This window comes from Kogia breviceps, chromosome 4, assembly GCF_026419965.1.
Source record: "Kogia breviceps isolate mKogBre1 chromosome 4, mKogBre1 haplotype 1, whole genome shotgun sequence".
Classification (NCBI taxonomy): Eukaryota; Metazoa; Chordata; class Mammalia; order Artiodactyla; family Physeteridae; genus Kogia; species Kogia breviceps.
In genome coordinates this window covers 90,312,473-90,336,013 of record NC_081313.1, presented here as the reverse complement: position 1 = coordinate 90,336,013, position 23,541 = coordinate 90,312,473, and the positions used below count along the sequence as shown (strand labels likewise).

General features: G+C 34.8%; 1 protein-coding gene across 1 annotated transcript in view; it reads left to right on the top strand.

Annotated features, from left to right (window-relative positions):
- Positions 1–23,541, top strand: part of TMEM232 (transmembrane protein 232) — a gene marked incomplete at its 5' end in the record, with an annotated part of 213,606 nt that overhangs the window by 21,701 nt on the left and 168,364 nt on the right. Inside the window, 3 exon segments of the mRNA XM_059062356.2 lie at positions 117–250; positions 11,569–11,692; positions 12,892–13,144. Coding sequence (XP_058918339.1) covers positions 117–250; positions 11,569–11,692; positions 12,892–13,144 — 511 coding nt within the window.

Below are 23,541 nucleotides of genomic sequence, written 5' to 3'. Positions count from 1 at the left end.
TGGTGTAACATGGCGTAGAAAAACTATGCATTTAAAATTTATTTTCATGTTTATTCAAGTCAAAGAACTCTTTCTCAGATATATTTTATTTACAGGAACATTTACAACTTAATCAGGAAGGATATGAAATTAACCACCTGCTCTGGCACTGTGTTGCTGCCTGGACTTGTGTTCAGAAGAATAGTCCCCAGTTGAATAAGGTGCTTGAATATCTCATCTTTCATAAAACACAGCTTCAAGAGAAACGCTGGTAAGAGGGATCCTATAAATCCAAAGTAACTCATGGGGAAACCTTTGTGTTTAAATGTTAAATAACCTTTGTACTTAAATGTTAATCACACCTTAGTTGACTATGAAAAAAATTTATAATCTCAGTTCCAAAGGCAAGGGCAATTTATATATTTTGTATTAGTTCATTTCATCAATAAATTGTTCTTATCTTTTTTCGGGGGGCTAGATGAGCATGCTTGTATTGCATTGTTTGTCTTTATTAAAGGAAGTTTGCTACTGATAACTTCATTCCCACATTTAAGACATCTTTTATTTTCCAAGTTGTTAAACAACAATGAAGTACAGCTTATTTTCCTTGGAGGAAATATACTAAGATTCTGTTTCTTTATGCCTTATTTATAAAGTATTAGATAAATGACTGATAAGTGTTAGTTTCCTCCTATACATATGTTAATTTGAAAAGGGGAAAAGAAGTCTTAAATTACTACAAAAGAAGGCATGGGTTAATGGAGGAAACAAGAATTTTAAAGGAGTATTTCTGAGGAAATTGATCAGAGGATATCCCTTTGCAATATTTGAGGATGATCAGAGATTTGAATTCCTTTTCCACTGCTAACAATAACAATAATATATTGTGCCATAGCAAGTTGCAAATTCATATGTTTTTCTTAAAATTTGTTCCAGTTTTTAAGCCTCTGGCAAACCCACTGTGTACAACCAATTTGTATATATAAATTCTAAGAATCTGGTATATTTCTTCTGGAAAAAAGCTGTTTTCCAGTTTCATTTGGATGTTTTGGGGATTCTAGATCAAGTAAAGATTTCTGGAGAATGGCTTAGAGCATGTCTAATTCCCTTGAAATAGCCTATTTTAGAGTCTTGGAAGACTCTAACTTGATTTAAAAATAGCAAATTATATTTCAACATATAAAAGTAAATATTGCATGACTTTGTCAATTTATTTTCAAGGTATTCTAATAATTACCAAATAAACATGTTTAGATAACTGCTGAGATAGTAAAAGTGGCTGATTAAGAATATCTAATTCTGAAAGTCAAGAAATTGTTTCTTTAACCAATTTTCATTTTTACTGTGTTGCATCAAACTTGATTTAATTTAATTTTTCAATTATTTCTCTTTGATAGGTTTTTTTTAAAAAAACTTAGTATTTAATAGATTTAGGGGTTTTAGAGATAATACAAGATTATTCTTACTTTACAAATGAAGAAACTGAGGCCAAGTATATTAGGCTTACTGGTGACTGGAACCAGATTTCAAGGTCCAGCATAGCATTCTTTTTGGTATATCATCCCGCTTTCATTCTGGCTTCATTATTAAGGAGGTAACTGCTTAAAGGCGTCTTGTCACTGAATCCTGACTTTTCTTTTTCTGGGAGGACATCGTGGAAATCAAGCATGGGAGGGAAAGTCAGTTTTTAGACAATGCTGAATGAACAGAGGAGTAAATGGAAAAAAAAGGTGAAACACAGTGACTGTTCATAATAGACTGGAAAAGGTAATTGCTTAAAAGAGCACTGCCAAATAGTTTTGATTGTATTTCTTATATTTACTGTTTTTTTCTCCTTTTTAAAAGTTTTATTTACTGTTTTTTTAAGAAAAGAATGACTTTTTTTAAAAGATGACTCTAGTAAACAAAAGTAACCTGTTGACATTAAAAATTTGTCTTTTTAAGTTAGCAATTTGACTAACTTCTCTATTAGTCAAATTTTCTGTTAGTAATAATGATAACATTATACCAAATATTAAAAATTAATTTTTCTTTTTAAAAGTATTTATGTGACAGCCTATACAGTTTTCAAGAAGTCATTATTCCAGGTAAAACCAAACAAACTGTGATGTAATTATCAAAATCAAATCAGAAATACTTTTACATTTATGGGAAAACATTAATATTGGTTTTGTGTGCTCCTAAGATTAGGTACATGTGAGAAATTTTTAAAATGGACTGAACATATTTAGAATTAAATAGAAAAATTGAGGCTTCAGGCCCTGATAGTAAATTAAGCCTTTGTTAGGATTTGCTAGACCAGCTAACCTTAAAATTGTGATAGTTAGTGGAAGATATCTTTGGTTTAGGACCTGAAATTCAATGCCAAGTGACTATTAATAGGAATAATGTAAGTTTCATTTTCCATGCATATCAGTAAAGTACCACATGATGGAAAAATGATCAGAGATTTAAAATGCAGAGGGAGACCATTCAACTGTTTGATCAAAAGAAATTTCATTAATAGTGGCAAAAAGTGCTTGGGCCAATACTAGTGAGTGGTTTTCATCTGCCCTTCTCCAATGCTATCCATCAGCAGATAATTCATCATGTATGTCCCTGCCTGACTTCTTATAACACAAAAGGAAAGAAACAGAAGCCAGTGGTTTCAGCAGATGCTGGAAAAGAATAGGCCCAGGATCCATGAAAAGACTCCAGGAAAGACTCACAGAATTAGAGCAACCTCTACTGGATGAGAGACAGGGAATAAACTGAGGAAAGGAAATGTACTAATTACAATAAATTATAAAATAGGGTGAAGAAGTAGAGAAAATGAGAATACATGAGCCGCTCCCAGCCTTTATCTTGGAAGTTTAGCTGCCTTGTGCCCCAGATAAGCAGCTTGCGTAAGGCAGATTTCCATATAATATGGTTAAATTTTATATGATGCTTCATACTCTCAATGCTCCACCCTGTGGTTTGGCCTTTTACGAACTGCCCCATTTGCTCTGAGGAGATAGGTCAAGCCACCGCAAAAGGCTTTCTAATTGAACATGAAAATAATGAATTGTGTTAATAATTGAATTATTAGCCAATGCGACTGCTGAGAAATGCAGCATGGCACTTCAGGAGAGCTGTATAACATATAAAATTATATCTCCCAAAGCAAAATAGCTGATTTAATCGCTCCATGAATGTATTCCAAAAAAGCTTGACAATTTAAAGTTATACCAACATTGCAAGTGTTTTCCAGACATACAGTGTTTGTGTTTGCATCAAAATAAATTGAACAAAGAATCCTCTGCTTTGTATGGGCAGCAAGGCCTTTATTTCTGGACACATCACTGCCTCTGCAATATCTATCTCCCTGAACCCCAGTAATTATAATGTCGTGTGATAGTCTAACCAAAACCCTTCAGACCAAAGTTTTCATCAATAATTCCTCTTTATGAGCTGAGATGTCAGTGAAGGTCCTCAGTCTTCTCATTCATTTCCTAAATTTCTTATTGACCCCTCAATCCTCTGAGCTAAATGTAAACATTTAGTCTGTATCAAGGGTAAATATATAAATATTTTTTCACTGCTACCTTACGGTGCAGTGAAAAAAGCATTCAGCTTCAAATCAGAAGGCCTGAGTTTTAGTCTTATCTCTTGCTACCTGTCTAATTTTGATTGAGTTGCATGACCCCTATGAACAGGGTCTGCTCAGCAGTTAAATAGAGGTAATAGCCATCTCAAAGAGCTTTTGGGACATTTAAATAAGGTAACTAATATGAAAACACCTTTTAAACTCTGAATCTCCCCCTAGTACTTCATTTCCTGCTAGTTCAGATCTGAATGAATTTTTTTCGTAAACTCCTACCTACTGAATTTCTGTCTCAGTACCTGACACATGTCCTCTCCTTAAGTTAACCAACTTGGGCACCTTGACTACATCTCAGAGCATTTCCCCTGCTCTCCACTCCCACTCTCCCCATCTTGGGTTAGGACCTTATTGTCTCATGACTTTTGTAGCTTATTAACTGGACCCTTGGCCTCATGTTTTCTCTTCAGTAATCTGTCATACTCTGCTGCCAGGGTTACAACATAAACGTGATTATACTATTCTCCATCTTAAAATTATTTAATAAGACCTGTTTTTACATGACACGGGTTGCAACTCCAATCAGGGTCTCTTAACGTGCCATGATTTTAAAAAAACAAACAAAAAAACAAGAGCAAAAACAAAGACTGAAAGATGGATCCTGCTACTGGGATTAATTACCACCAACTAGGCACACCGGCAGACCAAGTGCCTGAGCGGCTGGATGGAAGCAGGCAATCAGTGAGCACCTAGGCCTTCTAAGATGAAACAGCCATCATGGCCTGTTGACACTCCATCCTTTCATTCTCCCCCACTACCTTCCCTGGTGTGCCAGGAATGTTCTGTGTGTAGGAGAAAGAACCCTTTTAGCAGACAGGTTAAAGACTAGATTTTCATGTAGCCCATCTCTTCTGAGTATCAGAAATCAGGCAGTGGCAAGAGAAACATATTCTTTAAACTAGTTTTCCTAAATGGTCAAAATCAGGAAGGAAATTCTGTCCGCTTTCTTCTCCATGTGCTGTGAAGATTGAGACTAATTTATTTGTACTAATTCTCCCCTCCCTAGCCTGTTAATGTAATCTTGAGTTTCTGATAACATTATAGTTAAATCATTACTTAAAATGTTCATTCTTCTCCTTAAAGAATGGTTTATATATTTATTTAATTTGGGGATCATATTTATAAAATAATTTTGACTTATTAAAATGTTTCTATTTTTCCCACTCACTGTCATTCACTTAACACTAGGATTTTCCATTCTTAAGCTGTTAAATACTATTCCTTTCTTGGCTGGCTTGAGTAAATTTCTAAGCATGGACATAGGTGACCTATTTCATTGGGCAAGCGCTTGATTACATATGACCCTTGGCTGAATATAACATTTGTCACCATTTTTCCCCCTAAAAAGTTTAAGTACATTTTGTCTGGAAATAAGCTTCTATGCTCACAGATTTTTAATTCCCCTCTTTAAGTTTCTAAATGTTGCTATGCTGTTTCCTACCTTTTAGTTATTATGAGATGTTCAAAGCCAGTCTGCCCCCTTTTTGTCTGTTTTATTTTCAATCCAGAATTTTTTAGGAACACCTTTGTGATTTGGTAGCCAGGAGATAGATGCTCCCTCTTATGTCTCACTGACCGCCTTAGGAAGCTGCTGGGGCAAATCCTCTGCTTTACTTGGAGAGAAGCCCCCAGTGTGTGAAGCTGTGCACAAATGCTGTGGCTACTGGGCTACATTTCATGGAGGATTTCCATTGATTGCTCATGGTTCACATGTGTTCCCAACTCCTACCTCTCTGTGCTTAGGGTTTTTCTTGCATGGTGGTAGAAAATCCATATATGCCTGCATTACATTTTAAATCAAACTTTGGGCTTCTTGGCATTGGAAAGGTTTGCCTTCATTTAGATTACATTTTCTTCATAGTTTTAAAACCCTTAAAATTTCTTTCTTTTTTTCTGTGGTACTATCGGTTTATTTTTCTTTATTTTATGTTTGCTTGTTTCAATAGGGATTAGATAGTAATGGATCTCAGTTGGCCAGTGGTTGTCTTCCTCTAAATTGTTGAAAAATTGTTCAAGTTTGTTCCCTCCCAAGTGTCATTTTTTTGCAGTCAAATTCCTTCGTTATGAATTTGAATTATAGTTAATTATATTTAATTTTAATTTCCTGCACCCTCTTGTTTTCTTATTATACCACCTTTCATCTCAGTATCAAGGCTTTTCTTTGTTGTTTGTTCTTCCTGGGCTTTATTAAATATGTTTAAGAGTCTTGTAAAAATGTCTTCTGGATCCTGGAAGAAATTACTTTCAGAGGTATGATCTCTTAGTATTCAGACTGATATTCTCTTTAGCCCTTGCTATAATATATTTTTCATTGGTCTCATGTAGGGCCCCCTCCTCCATTTTCTATTTTACTTATCTCAGAACTAGGGAAAATTTATATAAACTTGTCATTTTTAAAATAAGAGGTTTCATGTATGCTATGAACTAGCATACATTACAGAGGTTAAAAGCTACAACACTCCACATGCAGTATCATAGGGAACTTCCTGCATTCTCCCTATTCTTTTCTGTGAGGAGAAAATGCACTCCAGCATTCCCATTACAGCACTCCTCCTCCCCACCCTGTGGCCCCTTTTCCTACACACATATCCCCACAAGCACTGTTTTCTATCCTTTTGTCATCTGGAGGTTGCTATCTCTGAATAAGTATGGAGAGATGAGGATAAAAAGCACAGAGATAATACTCCGGCTCCTTAAAAATTCAGTACCTCAAAGTTAAGGATTGGCTCTACTTTACTTATTTCTATGAAAAACATGGTAGACAGTAGAGATAATTTTTTCTTTTAACCTTCTTTTGGGAAACAAGGCTGCTGTGTTTCTTGAACTGGCATGTGGCTACTCCTTCTTGCTGTTCTTAATCCAGCTCTATCAATTCTATGGTTTATATCTTACCGGAAATTCCCTGTAAGATAGTGACATCTGTTTCATTCTCAGTCTCCAGGTTTGTGTGGATTTTTGACATTGTCAGTGTTTTCCAAAATATCTATTGAAAGTTTCAAGTAACCCTTTGTAAGAGTTGCAACTTGGAGACATTTTAATTCTATCTTTTAAAATAATAATTTGATCATAGAGGAAACATATATAGAGGAGTAAGGAGAACCTAGGAAAACTATTCTGAATGGTGATGTTTCTAACCTTTTTATAAGATTGTGTGCAGACAGACATCTTTTTATGAAGCCCCTGGTTATTATATGTTAGTTTGTATATATAACTAGAGAAGGAATGCTGGACCACAGTCAGGATAGCTGAAGTCCAGTCCAGGTCTGGTACTGTTTAGTTGTGTGCAGTGATTTACATTAATTTTAAAAGTGAACACAACATTGTTCCCTTTTCTCCACACCCTCTCCAGCATTTATTGTTTTAGATATTTTGATGATGGCCATTCTGACCAGTGTGAGGTGATGCCTCATTGTAGTTTTGATTTGCATTTCTCTAATGATTAGCGATGTTGAGCATCTTTTCATGTGTTTGTCGGCAATCTGTATGTCTTCTTTGGAGAAATGTCTATTTAGGTCTTCTGCCCATTTTTGGATTGGGTTGTTTGGTTTTTTTGATGTTGAGCTGTATGAGCTCCTTGTATATTTTGGAGGTTAATCCTTTGTCAGTTGCTTCATTTGCACTATTTTCTCCCACTCTGAGGGTTGTCTCTTCGTCTTGTTTATGGTTTCCTTTGCTGTGCAAAAGCTTTTAAGTTTAATTAGGTCCCATTTGTTTATTTTGTTTTTATTTTCATTACTCTAGGAGGTGGCTCAAAAAAGATGGTGCTGTGCTTTATGTCAGAGTGTTCTGCCTATGTTTTCTTCTAAGAGTTGTATAGTGTCTGGTCTTACAGTTAGATCTTTAATCCATTTTGAGTTTATTTTTTGTGTGTGGTGTTAGGGAGTGTTCTAATTTCATTCTTTTACATGAAGCTGTCCAGTTTTCCCAGACCACTTATAGAAGAGGCTGTCTTTTCTCCATTATATATTTTTGCCTCCTTTGTCATAGATTAGTTGATCATAGGAGCGTAGGTTTTATCTCTGGGCTTTCTGTCTTCTTCCATTGATCTATATTTCTGTTTTGGTGCCAGTACCATACTGCCTTGATTATTGCAGCTTTGCAGTATAGTCTGAAGTCAGGGAGCCTGATTCCTCCAGCTCCGTTTTTCTTTCTCAAGATTGCTTTGGCTGTTGGGGATCTTTTCTGTCTCCATCCAAATTTTAAGATTTTTTGTTCTAGTTCTGTAAAAAATGCCATTGGTAATTTGATAGGGATTGCATTGAATCTGTAGATTGCTTTGGGTAGTGTAGTCATTTTCACAATATTGATTCTTCGAATCCAAGAACATGGTATATCTCTCCATCCATTTTTTGTCATCTTTGATTCCTTTCATCAATGTCTTATAGTTTTCTGAGTACAGGTTTTTTATCTCCTTAGGTAGGTTTATTCCTAGGTATTTTATTCTTTTTGTTGCAATGGTAAGTGGGATTGTTTCCTTAATTTCTCTTTCTGCCCTTTTGTTGTTCATGTATAGGAATGCAAGTGATATATTGTTTGTAGGAATGTAAATTGATACAGCCACTATGGAAAACAGTGTGGAGGTTCCTTAAAATACTACAAGTAGAACTACCATATGATCCAACAGTCCCACTCCTGGGCATATACCCAGAGAAGACCATAATTCAAAAAAACATATGCACCTCAATGTTCATAGCAGCACTATTTACAGTAGCCAGGACATGGAAGCAACCTAAATGTCCATTGACAGAGGAATGGATAAAGAGAAGAGTGAATATCATATAATAATGCATATATGTGGAATCAAGAAAAATGGTATAGATGATCTTATTTGCAAAGCAGAAATAGAGACACAGATGTAGAGAACAAATGTATGGATACCAATGGGGAAAGGGGTGGGGTGGGAGGAATTGGGAGACTGGGATTTGCACATTATACATTATTGATACTATGTATAAAATAGACAACTGATGGGAACATACTGTATAGCACAGGGAACTCTACCCAATGCACTGTGGTAACCTAAATGGGAGGGAAGTCTAAAAGGGAGGGGATATCTGTATGTGTGTGGCTGATTCATTTTGTTGTGCATTGGAGACTAACACAACATTGTAAAGCAACCATACTCCAATAAAAGTTAATGAAAATAAATAAATAAAAGCTAACACAAGATTGTAAGTTAACTATACTCCAATAAAAATTTTAAAGAGGAAAAAAATTTAAAAAGCAAAGCTACAAAGTAAAATAAATCAAGTAACTATGTTATTTTAGACAAGCCAGTAAACCTCTGCCTCAGTTTCTTTATTTACATAATTAGGGGGACATCTATAATATATATAAATTACTTTATATGTACATGTTTAATTTCATGGCATTGTAAAAATAAGTCAATGTACTAGTAATTGAGACTTGGTGTACTGCAATGAGTTCACAAAGAAGCTAACACTGTATTTAAGTTACTAACCTAATTCAACTTGAAAACTTCTTTTTACATGCATTGATTTTCAGTTTTGATTTTTAACAAGCTTCAATTTATAAGTATTGGTGCTTTTATTCTATTTTTGTCAAAGGCATTTTCCCTTATAGAAAATTTTGCAGTCAGCAGCATTGGTTGAAACAGTGTTTCTGCTGAAGCATTTTTCTACCATAGGTGGCTGACACTGATAGAAATTCTTCAATCTGTATTTTAGTAAAAGTGTCCTAGGTTAGCTACAGTTTTCCAGACTTAAAGGGGAACAGAAGAAACAAAAACTTATGACTATGAGGTATATTCATGGTAAAGAAGTTTTGTGAACTCTGAGACTGTCCTTTCCTTTACCTTATCATGAAACCTCTGCGATGAATACTCTGGGGAAGGACTCACCTTTGTTCATCTTGGAAAGCATCTAGACCTTTTCCTTCAATCATCATAGATTAAAAAAAAAAAAAAGTTACTGAACTCATATCCGTTGACTTTGAAATAATAGTATTTTTGTAATTCAGTTCAGTTCAGCCTTTTGAACCCAGTCATTTTATATAGAGTATTTCATTTAAATCTCATAGTCTCTGAAAAGTAGTTTTGCTATATTTACTTTATAGATGAGTAGTTTAAGATTCAGCTAAGGTATGAACATTGCCCTTTGCTATATATCTAGTTAGTGGCAGAGCTAAGATTCCATCTCTGATTTTTCAACTCTAAATTTCATGCTTGTAAATATGTTTAAATGTATCATCTAGGCTTTAGTTTTTCGGAATGTAACAGTAACCTGATTGCAGTTGCATACCAAATAGGGCTTTATTTATTGCACATAACAAGCAGTGCATTACTGATGCAGATGCTTAAGGGAATCTTCAAGATCCGGGTTTCTTCTAGCTTCCTTTTACTCCATTCTTGGTAAGTGACTTTTATCCTCATTGTTGCAGGTTGGCTGCTCTACCTTCTGGTATCATGTATGAATTCCAAGCAGGAGGAAAAGGATGAACAAAGGAGAAAATAACACCTGTTATTTAAATTTAAAAATAATAGCTTATATGGAAGGCTTTCATAATATACTTTCATTTATATCTCATTGACCAAATCTAAATGTAAGGCCATTCCAAAGGAGTCCAGAGAGTTATTTTTTAAAATTAAGTTTCTTGTGGTATAATTTACATATAATAAAATTCAAACATTTTATGTATACAGATCTATGACCTTTGACAAATGCGTACACCTGTGTAATCACTATCCCAGTCCACATGTAGAATGTTTCCATCTTGAGGAAGCAACATTAACTGAGCACTTTGCCATTTTGGACAAAATTGAGGTTTAGTTTCAAAGGAAGGAGACAAATGATATTAGGTGGGCAATAGGCAACATTGTAATACTAAGGTTATATATTAATGTACTTAGATAATGGCTTAGAAAAGCAAAATTGAAAAACAGTAAATACCCATAGTTGGGAGATGACTTCAGTTATTAGTTAACCTAGCTTAAAATATGAACTTGGACAAATCTCCCAGATCTATTTAAGTCTCAATTTTCTAATATTAAAAAAAAAGATTTTAAAAAGTTCTTGAATGTGTCAAAAATTGTGGTTCAGATCAAAGGAGGTATTTGTGTGAAAGCACATTGAGATCTGTAAAGCTCCTTTCAAATATAAAGAATTGTCTTTATTTCCATGGTTAGAGGTGTTTCCTTTTGAAAATGATCATGAACTTGACTCACCTAAAATATCACAGTTGTGAAATTCAAATATAATTGTAGAATATATTAACTTTTCAAATGATTAATGGCTTATAAATCAAGGCAATATGTAGCTCTAGGCAGAGACAATTTTATATTTGCATTATTATTAGCTCTCTTTCAAGCTATGTCTCTTTCAATTGGGTAACAATAACATTAAATATAGAATTTCCTGAAACTGTTAGAATATATGTACACTTATGGCTAACAAACTCTTGTATGATTTCCCAGTTATATAATATTTTGAATCTTGACAGTTTTCCATTTAATGTGAAATATAAATTTTATTCTGAGAAGTTGCACTTTTTGTAAAAATCAAATAACACTGAACTTTTAGAGTATTTAGGAAGATCATTTTTTTATTCTCTCTTTTGAGAAGAAAGCACTCTGCTGAAATTCACCCCTTGGAATCAGTTGTAAAAGGTTAAAAATCAAAACCTATTGTGAGATTTGGGGGATACTCTAGAACCAGAGGCTTTGATTGCTTGTTATACAGGATCTGTGAAGAAATGTGATCATTTGTATTATTTATTACTCTCAGAGTGTTGTCAGAACACTACTGTGAACTCAACATCTTGCCTGATGTGGCCCTTTCCTATAAGCTTTTATCATAACTAGTGGCAAACAACACTAGTCTTTGTTGAAAATAAATGTATCTAGAAATCCAGGATAGTCATTTCTTCTGACCTATTACCTTTTTCATTAAAAAATTATTTATTATTATTTTAAACAAAAGTCTTTGTTGTTTTGTTCATAAAATTTCCAGGTTGGATTCAGCACTGGCTTTGTTGGTCCTTGGGGAGGCTGCCAAATTACACATAGCCTGTTTGAAAGCTTTCATGGACCTAATGAGAGATTTTCTTTTAAGCATTACATCTGTTCAGAATCAGGTAACAGTATATTGTTAATTTAGGTGTGCAAAAAGACCTAAATTGAAACAAATTTTACTTTTGTCACTATTTTAACTGTATATCATATAGGATTTATAATGAGCATGTCTTAGTAATTATAAGTTTAATTAAACGTAAAGGTAAATGCATATTTACCATATATCCCAGTATAAATAGATATAGATGTAGATAGAGATCCAGAAATAGGTTATACTCACATGCAGACATGCACTCACACAAGAGGGATTTTTAATTTTATTAACAAACTTCAGATCATATAGTCATATATGGTTTAGTTTCCTATTTAAAAGTTTTTTGTTGTCATTACATATATCTATATATTTTTTTGGTGGTACACGGGCCTCTCACTGCTGTGGCCTCTCCCGTTGCGGAGCACAGGCTCCGGATGCACAGGCCCAGCGGCCATGGCTCACGGGCCCAGCCGCTCCGCAGCATGTGGGATCTTCCCGGACCGGGGCATGAACCTGTGTCCCCTGCATCCGCAGGCGGATTCTCAACCACTGCGCCACCAGGGAAGCCCGTCATTACATATTATTAAGATTTACATTTTAGTGAGGATGAGATAACCATTTCTCTGTTGTTGAGCTTTGAGCTTATTTCTAATTCACTGTTAATTACATTATTCACAGTTAATTACAAATAATGTTGAACTGGTATTCTCATCCAAAAATCTTTATCAGCATTTATGACTATTTCTTTAGAATAGATTTATAAAATTAAATTACTGAGTGATAGACTACGAACTTTCTTTTAACGTTCTCAGAATGGCTGTCCAGATTCCTCTCCTGAAGACATAACTTTCTTGCTTTCCTAAGAAAAAATGTATAAGAGTGCACACACAAGAATTGAGCTATATATAAAAAAGATTCTTTTACAATATAAAATGGAAAGTAGTATCTCATTGGGTTAATTTATGTTCCATTGACTACTAAGGAAATTGAAAAGTTGATGATCTGTATATACTTTTCAGCTATTTTTATTTTTATTCCTTGAACTTGGTTTTATGCAATCTACCCATGGAAAGCTTGTTTTTAATGAGTGCGTTTTAGAAATATTAGTTGATTATGGTCTTTTAACAACTCTATAAAATTTGGAGACATTTCTTATAAGTATGGTATATAGTTCTTCACTATGGCAGAGCGTACGTTGATTGTCTAATAGCTATTTTCTCATTTTAGAAAGAAAGCTGCAAGGTCGATGATTTTTCCTGGGCCTGGAATGTAGTCTACATGTACATAACAATTCTTGCAGAAATCTGCTTGTATGAGGCCAATTCTGATTTGTGAAAAACTGCTTTAATTGGTTTCTGCGACTGTAAAAGTTCACAAAAAGATATTTTACCCACGGACAAATCAGAAGAAATGCCAGAATTGAGGGAAACAAGTATTTTAGGTCTTTTGGAATATTTCTCTTCAAAAATGTCAGATAATTGTAAGTAAATTATTTTTCAACTTGATGAGAAATATTTTTAAGATGTCCCTGTCTGTTTATAATAATAGGATTTTACAAAAAGTTAACATTTTGAAGTGGGAAGTAATTTTAAGTTCACTAGGACTTCCTACAAATTTGGGAAGTCTATTTTATAACATGGAAATTTTTGATCAATAATTTAAAAACAACTGAAATGTAAACTAGAGTTGGTTGATGTATGATTCAAATTATATTCTTTGGAAACAAGAGATGACCTTAGGAAAACTTATGGAATGTATATAAAGTTTGTTTTATTCTTTTCCCCATAAGGCCTTCTCATCCATCGTCTCCATTTTCACCTACTGTTTCTCTTGTTCTCCCCACAACCCAACAGCATTTCTCTTTAATCACTCAGATATTATAGTACATTCTTCACATCTCGCATCTTATACTCCATCAGAATGTACCTGTCTTGTGTCTCAAGACTAAAGGTCATTTTCCTACTATTGTTTATGGGGGGACTATTAGAATAAAATACTTTTGTTTTGAAAAGGGTACTATAGGGACAATATTAATTCAAATATGTTCTTTAAGGTTAACTAGAACTCTTCTTTATGAATATCATGTAGTCTATTATGTTATTATAGTCTCTTATGTATATGACTCTCACTTCCATTAAGTTATGAGATAATTGAGATTGGAGATTCATGTCTGAATTATATTTGTATTAACCCAGTAGCTACCATATTATTTAGCACACAGTAGGAGGGAAATAATGATAGTGGAGTTATTATGTAGTTAAATAAATCACTGAATTTCAAACATGGTAGCAAGATTATTTGAAAGTGTGGAAGGAGGCAAGATATTGCCTTTTCTTAGAACTGTAATTCACTGATTTGGGATAAATTATGCTATAATATAATTTTAAATAGTAAGACTTTAGTAGCAGATATTAATTTCATTCTCAAAAACTTGCTTGCTATTTTAAAATTACTTTCAGCATAGTTTTGGTTTAAACAATAGATTGGAACTTATCATTTGAAGTGCAATTTTCTTGACCTTTGCCCACTTTTCAAGAAGATTATGTTTATTTTTTATTAGTGCCAATTTTAAACAGATTTTTAGTCATTAGCAGATAAATTGTATTTCTCCCATGTTTATAGTATTGATAAAGTGAAGAGGTATTTGCTTCTCTTACTTTTCACACTTTTAAAAGTATTCAGAATGGTCAGAAATCTTCCTGTATAGCAGCTCAACATATAATTTTTAACCTGCCACTAAACAGATTCATATAAAAATTGGGGGCCTTCAGTTTTTTGGCCTAGCTGTGTAGAATTAGTTCTTTCTGAAAGAAGACAGAAGACTGCTTTCTTCAGTGATGGGTCCAGAAGATTATCCTCCATGTGGAGGATCTTTCCTCCTAGAAGCCTCTTGGCCTCCCTCTGGCCATGACCCCTGAGCTCTGGTAAAACCTCACAATGATAGGGTTTCATGTTTCTGTGGACACTCGAATATTTATTTCTTCTCAACAGTCTGATTTTTTTTTCCAGCCAGTTAATGATTTCAGTGCATGTATTTGCTCATTGTTGATCTTTCTTTGAAGTTTCTTATCTTCTCCTGAAGACTTTATTTATTTTTTAACATCTTTACTGGAGTATAATTGCTTTACAATGTTGTGTTAGTTTCTGCTGTATAACAAAGTGAATCAGCTATATGTATACATATATCCCCATATTCCCTCCCTCTTGCATCTCCCTCCCACCCTCCCTATCCCATGGATCTTTCCCTGATGTTTTTCTTATGCTTATACTTGAACTTAGCAATGAAATAGTTAAACAGTATTTTATCTATGTTTTCTCAACCCAAGTGGGAAAATTGATGTTTCTAGCTGTGGAATGCCTTTAAAGATTTGATCTGCAGTAAAGAGGAGAGACGTATCAGAGTTGTTTCCTCTAAAGTCAAAAGTCAATACATTTTCTTTGACATTAGCTTCTTGTACAAGACATAAATAATGCTAGTGGCATTTGCCTCATTAATAATTCTGAGTATTTTGAAACTCTCAATACTTAAAACATCATTGTGATTTTTTGTGGGGAATGTCTAAAGTAAGTTGATTATCTGATGATTTGCTAAAGATGTCTCAAGAGTGTGAGAAAATTCTGCAATTTTCTTCATCTCTTTCAGAATCAGAGAAGGTACCTCTACTGGACATAAGCTTTTGGTCTCTTCTTCATGTTCATACAGGATTTTTGGCTTTCCTGTATCAGTCACTACCATGAAAAGCCATTACTTTACATGACTATACACATGCATAGTCAAATATTTCACCAAATGATAGGGCTTAAAATTTTTGTTGACATGATTCATTATAACTTGATTCTTTGTAGCATCACTGGTTGATTTTCCCACACACGGAAAATGACTTTGTCTGGGTTGTCCTGTATGCCTGATCATTGATAATGATCACCACTTCTATCAGACCACTGAAAATAGATGGCTTCAAAAGTAGTGTCATCTGTGCAGGCCTTGTCAACGTGATTACTGGAGAGGATAGGTCCATCTTTTTGGAAAGTGACACAAAGAACCTGGAGTGCTTCGTTATTTAATTGAAAATAATTTTTTTTCCTCATAATTTTACCCTTCCAGTAAGTAAATTTTTCATTTAGACCAAAAGAACCAATTATGGAGTCACACAGATTTGTATTTTGTATCTCAAAATCCTAGGTAAAATTATTTAATCTTGCTGACTTGATTTTTTAACCTGATAATTAAGGTAAAAATACTATTCATATCATGGGACTTTTTGTGAGAAAAAACTATGGAAACATACACACTTGACATAGTGCCTCATGAATAGTAAAGGTCCAATAAATATTAATAGATGTTATGGTTGCTAATGTAATTAATATTGTTATAATGAGAGAGACCTCAGTGAGGAAGGGTTTTTTTCTAACACTTATACCTATGTACACTTTGTATCCTGGGGAATCCTATTTTATTTACAAATAAACATATAAATGAAAAACTGAAAAACACTTAAGAATGGTAACAATAACCTTTACATGAATGAATCAAGCAGTGTTCTTATAGACCATTTTTATATAAAGCCCTTAATATAAAGAAACTCTTAAATCATAGTTTTGTGAAGGCAATGTTATAGGAAACTAAAGTAATAACTTCCATGAAGATAATTTCCTGGCAATCTTATTTGATGCAGGAGCAGAACCTGAAGCATTTAGATGAATAGATGGCTACTTAGCATGTACCTTTTTCATTCTAAGGTTTTTTTGTCAGACACCCTTTTCATAGAGTCAAATGTCTATTAATTCTAGAGAGCTCTGGCCACTGACAGAAGTGTTGAGTTTTGGTGTTTTGGGTTGAATAGGAATTTCTATAATGCTTATAAATACCAACTATGCGTTTAAGATCTGGTTGAAACTCAAAGTGTCTGACCTGTAGCATTGCCTTTGTGGAGGACCATCCTGTGCACCTACTGCTATGGACTGAACTCTGCCCCCTCAAGCCTCAAAATTCATATGTTTGAAACCATAACCCCCAAATGTAACTGTATTTGGAAGCAGAACCTACAAGGAGCTAATTAAATGAGGTCATGACGGTGGGGCCCTGATATGATGGAATTAGTGTCCTTGTAAGAAAGACATCAGAGAGCTCACTCTCCACTGTGTAGGGCACAGTGAGAAGGCAGCCATCCCAAAGCCAGGAAGAGAGCCCTCACCATATACACAATCAGACGGCACCTTAATCTTAGACATCCCAGCCTCCAAAACAGTGAGAAAATAAATTTCTGTTGTTTAAGACCTCCAGTGTATGGTACTTCGTTATGGCAGCACGAGCTGACTAATACACCTCTCATTGGTGCTGAGCTGTAGGCAGGTTTGAATATACTCAGGTGCCTAAGTAAATTGTTATCAGAAAAAAGGCTTTGCAGCATATACCTAGAAAAGACAATTTTGAACTGGAAAACTATGAGGGAAGGTGATAAAAATTAATTAAACACAGAGTTTTTGCCTGATTCCTGTTGAAATTATGATTTTGAGACACATTTTGTCCTGATGGGTAACAGAGGATAATAATAATTAATATTAACACTTACTATGTGTCAGGCACTATTCTAGGCATGTAACATGCATCACCTAACTTATTAATCGTTACAAGACTACATTGTAGATATTCATATTATCTCCATTTGATAGATGAGAAAACTGAGGCACTAAGCATTTATTTGTCCAAGGAAATTGAGTTAGTAAATGGTATGTGAGACTTAACATAGACAGTTTGGCTTCAGAGTCTGCACTAATAGCTACCTCATTGTGCTGTGCTAACTAGGTTATTTGACCTTTTGAGTGAAACTTAAAAAAACGCTGTCCATTTGCATGTTGAAGAATATGAAAAAATGACTGAGAAATTCTCTCTGACAGTCTTTGTCCTACAGCGATTCTTATAAAAGCATTTTAGACTTTGTGTTACGTGGTTCTTTATTTCCAACATAAATTCCTGGGACTTGTTTTAGAACTTTGGATCGAAAATCCTAAAAGTGGAGTCCAGGAATCTGTATTATTAAACCACTTCTGACACTATATTTTGAAAAAACATAGCCTATAAATTTCGCTGTAAACAAGGTGGTCAAATGTTGTCCTCATCAGAGGAAAAGGCTTTTTCTACTTGTTACAGACGTTTATGCATCCAGCCAGTTAGTCCTTACAGCAGATGAGATATATATATATATCATTACAAAGAGGGACACTCAGCTTTGTGTTGTACACTATGTTTGAAGTGCTATCTTCTATGTTCCTACTTTGTTTTTCATAGTGATAAAACAATAGATTTTAGCGAGACTTAACTATCTGAAATCTGTGCTGTGAAAATAAAACTTGAAAATGGTCTATTTGGTGAGAAACCAGCAGACACTGATTTAGTGTGTCTCATATAAGAAATAGACAATGACTGGCAGAACCAAAAGTATCACAGAATAGTAAAAATCTTGTCAGTCATGTAGTTCTCATCCAGTGCACAAATCTCTTCTAGACCATTTGCAGATAGCACACAGCTAGCAGAGATGTGGAACTCCCCATTTCCCAAAGCAGGTCATTCCACTTTCGAACACTGTGAAAGATTCCTTCTTATATTATAACGAAATCTGTCTTCCACATTTTCCAAACTTTTGCTTGAATTTTGCCTCCCGGAATCAATCACAAAAAGTCTATTCCATTTCCCACATGCAAGCCCTTCAGATATTTGAAGATAATTGCTTTGGTTCTTTTTCTTCACCTCTTCACTCTACCATCATTGTCCATCTCTTTGCTTACTGCCAAGTTCCTATGGTAACTTTCTGTAATGAATGAAAAACATATTTTCAATATGGTTTATAGTTAAGTTTGCTAGAAGTTTGTAGTGTTGTTAAATTTGTCTGAATTTGCAGTAATTTATCCCAGTGTTATAGTATGATGTGAAGGCAGGTGGGAGCCAAGTATTTTTCCATTCACTGTTGTCTATGAATGGAAGAGTAAATATGACATTTTTCCTGTCATTTTGTTGAGAATTTTTTTTTTTTTTGGCGGTACGCGGGCCTCTCACTGTTGTGGCCTCTCCTGTTGTGGAGCACAGGCTCCGGACGCGCAGGCTCAGCGACCATGGCTCACGGGCCCAGCCGCTCCGCGGCATGTGGGATCCTCCCAGACCTGGGCATGAAGCCGTGTCCCCTGCATTGGCAGGCGGACTCTCAACCACTGCGCCACCAGGGAAGCCTGACAATTATTTTCTTAAGCTGGTTCTACAATGACGGTGGTGAATGAAATACGTGTCATGGTTGTAAAGTAACCTTGTATGTTTCATTTTGATTCATTTTAACTTAGGAAAAAACATTAGCACAGAGTAATATTAAAAAGTAAATGAAAGTTAATTGGAATCTTAGAACCAATTGAAACTTTTAATGATACTCTATTAAATCTTCAGTATACCTCTTACCTTGGTGAAGGTTATTCATAAAATATTCAGTAATAAGGTTTTGTTTTTATACATGGAAATTATTTAACTCCTTTAATAATCCATGTACACGTTAGCCGTAGAATTCAGGCAGTCCTTATGATTCACAGTTCTGTGTGTTGATAAATCTAAAAGTATAGTACTGATTATATTATATATACATAAGGCCGTTAAACAAATGTATCTCATCTATTTGTCTTTTTCTTCTTTTTAATTTAATTTTATTTTATTGTGGGGAAAGCACTTAGCATGAGACCTATCTTCTTAAAATTTTACGTGTACAGTGTTATTGTTGACTATAGGTACAGTGCTGTACACCAGATCTCTGGAGCTTATTCACCTTGCTTGACTGAAACTTTATGCCTGTTGATTGGTAACTCCCCATTTCTCCTTTTCCTTGCCTCCTGGAAACCACAATTTCACTCTTTGGTTTCATGAATATGACTGTTTTAGGTACCTCATGTAGGTGAAATCATGCAGTATTTGTCCTTCTGTGACTGACCTACATTGCTTCGCATAATGTCCCCAAGGTTCATATGCATTGTTACATATGGCAAAACTTCCATCACTTTTAAGGCTGAAGAGTATTCCATTGCAGGAGTATACCACATTTTCTTTGTTCACTCATCTCTTGATGGACATTTAGGTTGTTACTATCTCTTGGTTATTGTGAGCAATGCTGCACTGAACATAAGAGCTAATATTGCTTTGAAATCCTTCCCTTTGGATATATAGCCACAAGTGGGATTGCTGGATCACATGGTAATTCTATTTTTATCTTTTTGAGGAACTTTCAAACTGTTTTACATAGTGCCTGCACCATGTTGCATTTCCACCAGCAATGTGCAAGGGTTCCAGTTTCTCACCAGCTTAGTGAATACTTGCTGTATTTATTTTTTTTTGGATAATGGCCATCCTGACAGGTGTGAGGTAATATCTCATTGTGGTTTTGATTTGCATTTCCTTGATGATTCCTGGCATTGAACATTTTTTTCATTTACCTGTTGACCGTTTGTACATCTATTCAAGTCCTTTGTTCATGCATTGTTTTTTTTGTTTGTTTTGTTTTAAACCTCTTTATTTGAGTATAACTGTTTTACAATAGTGTGTTAGTTTCTCCTTTACAACAAAGTGAATCAGTTATACATATATATATGTTCCCATATCTCTTCCCTCTTGCATCACCCTCCCTCCCACCCTCCCTATCCCACCCCTCTAGGTGGTCACAAAGCACAGAGGTGAACTCCCTGTGCTATGCGGCAGCTTCCCACTAGCTATCTAATTTACATTTGGTAGTGTGTATATGTCCCTGCCACTCTCTCACATCGTCACCGCTTACCCTTCCCCCTCCCTATATCCTCAAGTCCATGCTCTAGTAGGTCTGTGTTTTATTCCCATCCTACCACTAATCTCTTCATGACATTTTTTTTTTCTTAGATTCCATATATATGTGTTAGCATACGGTATTTGTTTTTCTCCTTCTGACTTACTTCACTCTGTATGACAGACTCCAGGTCTATCTACCTCATTACAAATAACTCAGTTTCATTTCTTTTTATGGCTGAGTAATATTCCATTGTATATATGTGCCACATCTTCTTTATTCATTCATCTGTTGATGGACATTTAGGTTGCTTCCATGTCCTGGCTATCGTAAATAGAGCTGCAATAAACATTTTGGTACATGACTCTTTTTGAATTATGGTTTTCTCAGGGTATATGCCTAGTAGTGGGATTGTGGGGTCATATGGTAGTTCTATTTGTAGTTTTTTAAGGAACCTCCATACTGTTCTCCATAGTGGCTGTACCAATTTACATTCCCACCAGCAGTGCAAGAGTGTTCCCTTTTCTCCACACCCTCTCCAGCATTTATTGTTTCTAGAGTTTTTGATGATGGCCATTCTGGCCGGTGTGAGATGATATCTCATTGTAGTTTTGATTTGCATTTCTCTAATGATTAATGATGTTGAGCATTCTTTCATGCGTTTGTTGGCAATCTGTATATCTTCTTTGGAGAAATGTCTATTTAGTTCTTCTGCCCATTTTTGGATTGGGTTGTTTGTTTTTTTGTTATTGAGCTGCCTGAGTTGCTTATAAATTTTGGATATTAATCCTTTGTCAGTTGCTTCATTTGCAACTATTTTCTCCCATTCTGAGGGTTGTCTTTTGGTCTTGTTTATGGTATCCTTTGCTGTGCAAAAGCTTTTAATTTTCATTAGATCCCATTTGTTTATTTTTGTTTTTATTTCCATTTCTCTAGGAGATGAGTCAAAAAGGATCTTGCTGTGATTTATGTCATAGAGTGTTCTGCCTATGTTTTCCTCTAAGAGTTTGATAGTGTCTGGCCTTACATGTAGGTCTTTAACCCATTTTGAGTTTATTTTTGTGTGTGGTGTTAGGGAGTGTTCTAATTTCATACTTTTACAGGTAGCTGTCCAGTTTTCCCAGCACCACGTATTGAAGAGGCTGTCTTTTCTCCACTGTCATGCATTGTTTTACTGACCTTGGTGAGCATCTTTGTGAAAGTTATTCTCAGTTCTCTGTCAGGTAAATCATATAGTGCTGTCTCATTAGTGTTTGTTTCTGGAGATTTTTCTTGATCTATTGTTTGGAACATCTTTGCCTGAGTGTTCAGTGAAGAGATATATTACCAAGAATTCCTGTTTTCCTTTGACTCTTAATGCAGTGTTGACTGTATGTGATCAACATAGTTATTAATTTCGTTATCATGTAAAAATTATCAGAAATTCTGCAAGTCTTTCAAATGAAATTATATTTTTCTAAAATGTAATGATGTTCAGGCACTTAAGAAAGGTTGTTATGCAACTTAATGAGAATATCCAATAAATGTAGCTTTTGATATCAGTTCATTTGGTAAAGATTTGTATTTTTAGGAAAGTTTAGGCTGCAAGTCACAGAAGACCCCAATCAAGATGGCTTTTAAATATCTTTGTTTTATTCTTCTGGAGAGTTGTAAATGTTACATAACTTCCTCCAGGGTGCCATGCCTCATCAATCTATAGATTTCAGGTTTATTTATAGTAATCCTTTAGTCAGGGCTGTCCTAAGAACACTAGATAAAGTCTCTTCCTCCTAGTAAATGTAACTAGTCTATTTATCTGAAGATCCCATTGACAAAGAGATTAACCTGGGTCACATGCCGTATTTTTTCTCCCAAAGATGCCTTCCAGTAAAGGGGGTGAGTGGATCATAAGCCACCTGTTCAACTCATACTTCCTTACAAGGGATACAGCGTTTAGGGTTGGTTAATTTAGTGGCTCATAAACAACACTGAAGGCCCAGGTTCTTTCCAACTTTCTTTTGTACCTCTCTAATTTACCAAATTGTAGCTTTTATTTAAAATAATAGTTATATAGTTCTTTGTTAGGAGTAGGTTTGGCTACATGTAATAAAAAATACATTAGATAAAACAAAATAAAATTGAACTTCTCTCCTACATAAAATAAATCCAGAAATAGGCAGTCTAAGGATGATTTGAGGGGTTAAGAAGTTCTCAGTCAGGTTCACTTTTTTCTGCTGAGTGTGTAGAAGGGAAGAATAATAATATCCATTTTCTACTAAGTCTTCTTAATACAAAGTATCATGTAGCTTTCCTGATGTAAACTTATTGGCTATAATCAAATGGCCACACAAGGGGGAGTTTTTGTTTGTTTTTAGCTAAGTGTCAATGAGCCAAGCTCAAAATAGTGATTCATATTACTAAGGAAGAAGGGGAGAGTGGATAGTGTGAAGAAACCTGCAATCTGAGCAAAGCTTATTTTACCAAATTTCATTCTCTTTAGGTCAGGGAATATATGTATTTTAGTCTTTAGTGCATCATTAAATTACCTAACACATTGCCTTGCTCAGAGTAAGCACTCAGTAAGCAAGTGCTGAATACATTAATGGATGAAGGAAAGGAAATGGACACTCTAATAAGATTTTATTATGAGATGACATTTTCAATTCAAAATTGTTATTAAACACCATCGTTATACATTGTATATGTAAATGCTTCATTTATTCTCATTATTTCAAAAGACGTATTTAACACCAGTTCTTTTCACTCCAGAAGAGAGAAGTTGTCCATTTGTTCACTCATTATAATGGGAGTATGAACATTCTTTATGTGCATCATTCTATATTAATGACTCATGGAATACCACAAACATTTAAAAACAACTTTGGATAAACATGGGTACGATTTGGTTAGGGAAAGTAGGGCTCAATCTATAGTTTGAAGAATCTATTTTACTTAAGTCAGAATTTGGAGAAAGGAGGAAGATGGAGGTGGGAAGTAAGGATGGTGGTGATAAATAAACATCACAAGTTAATAGGCGATTATGGAACTCAGCCTGTCTGATGGATCTTTGGTTCTGGAATCTAAAGTTTGATATACACAATATGAAATACCT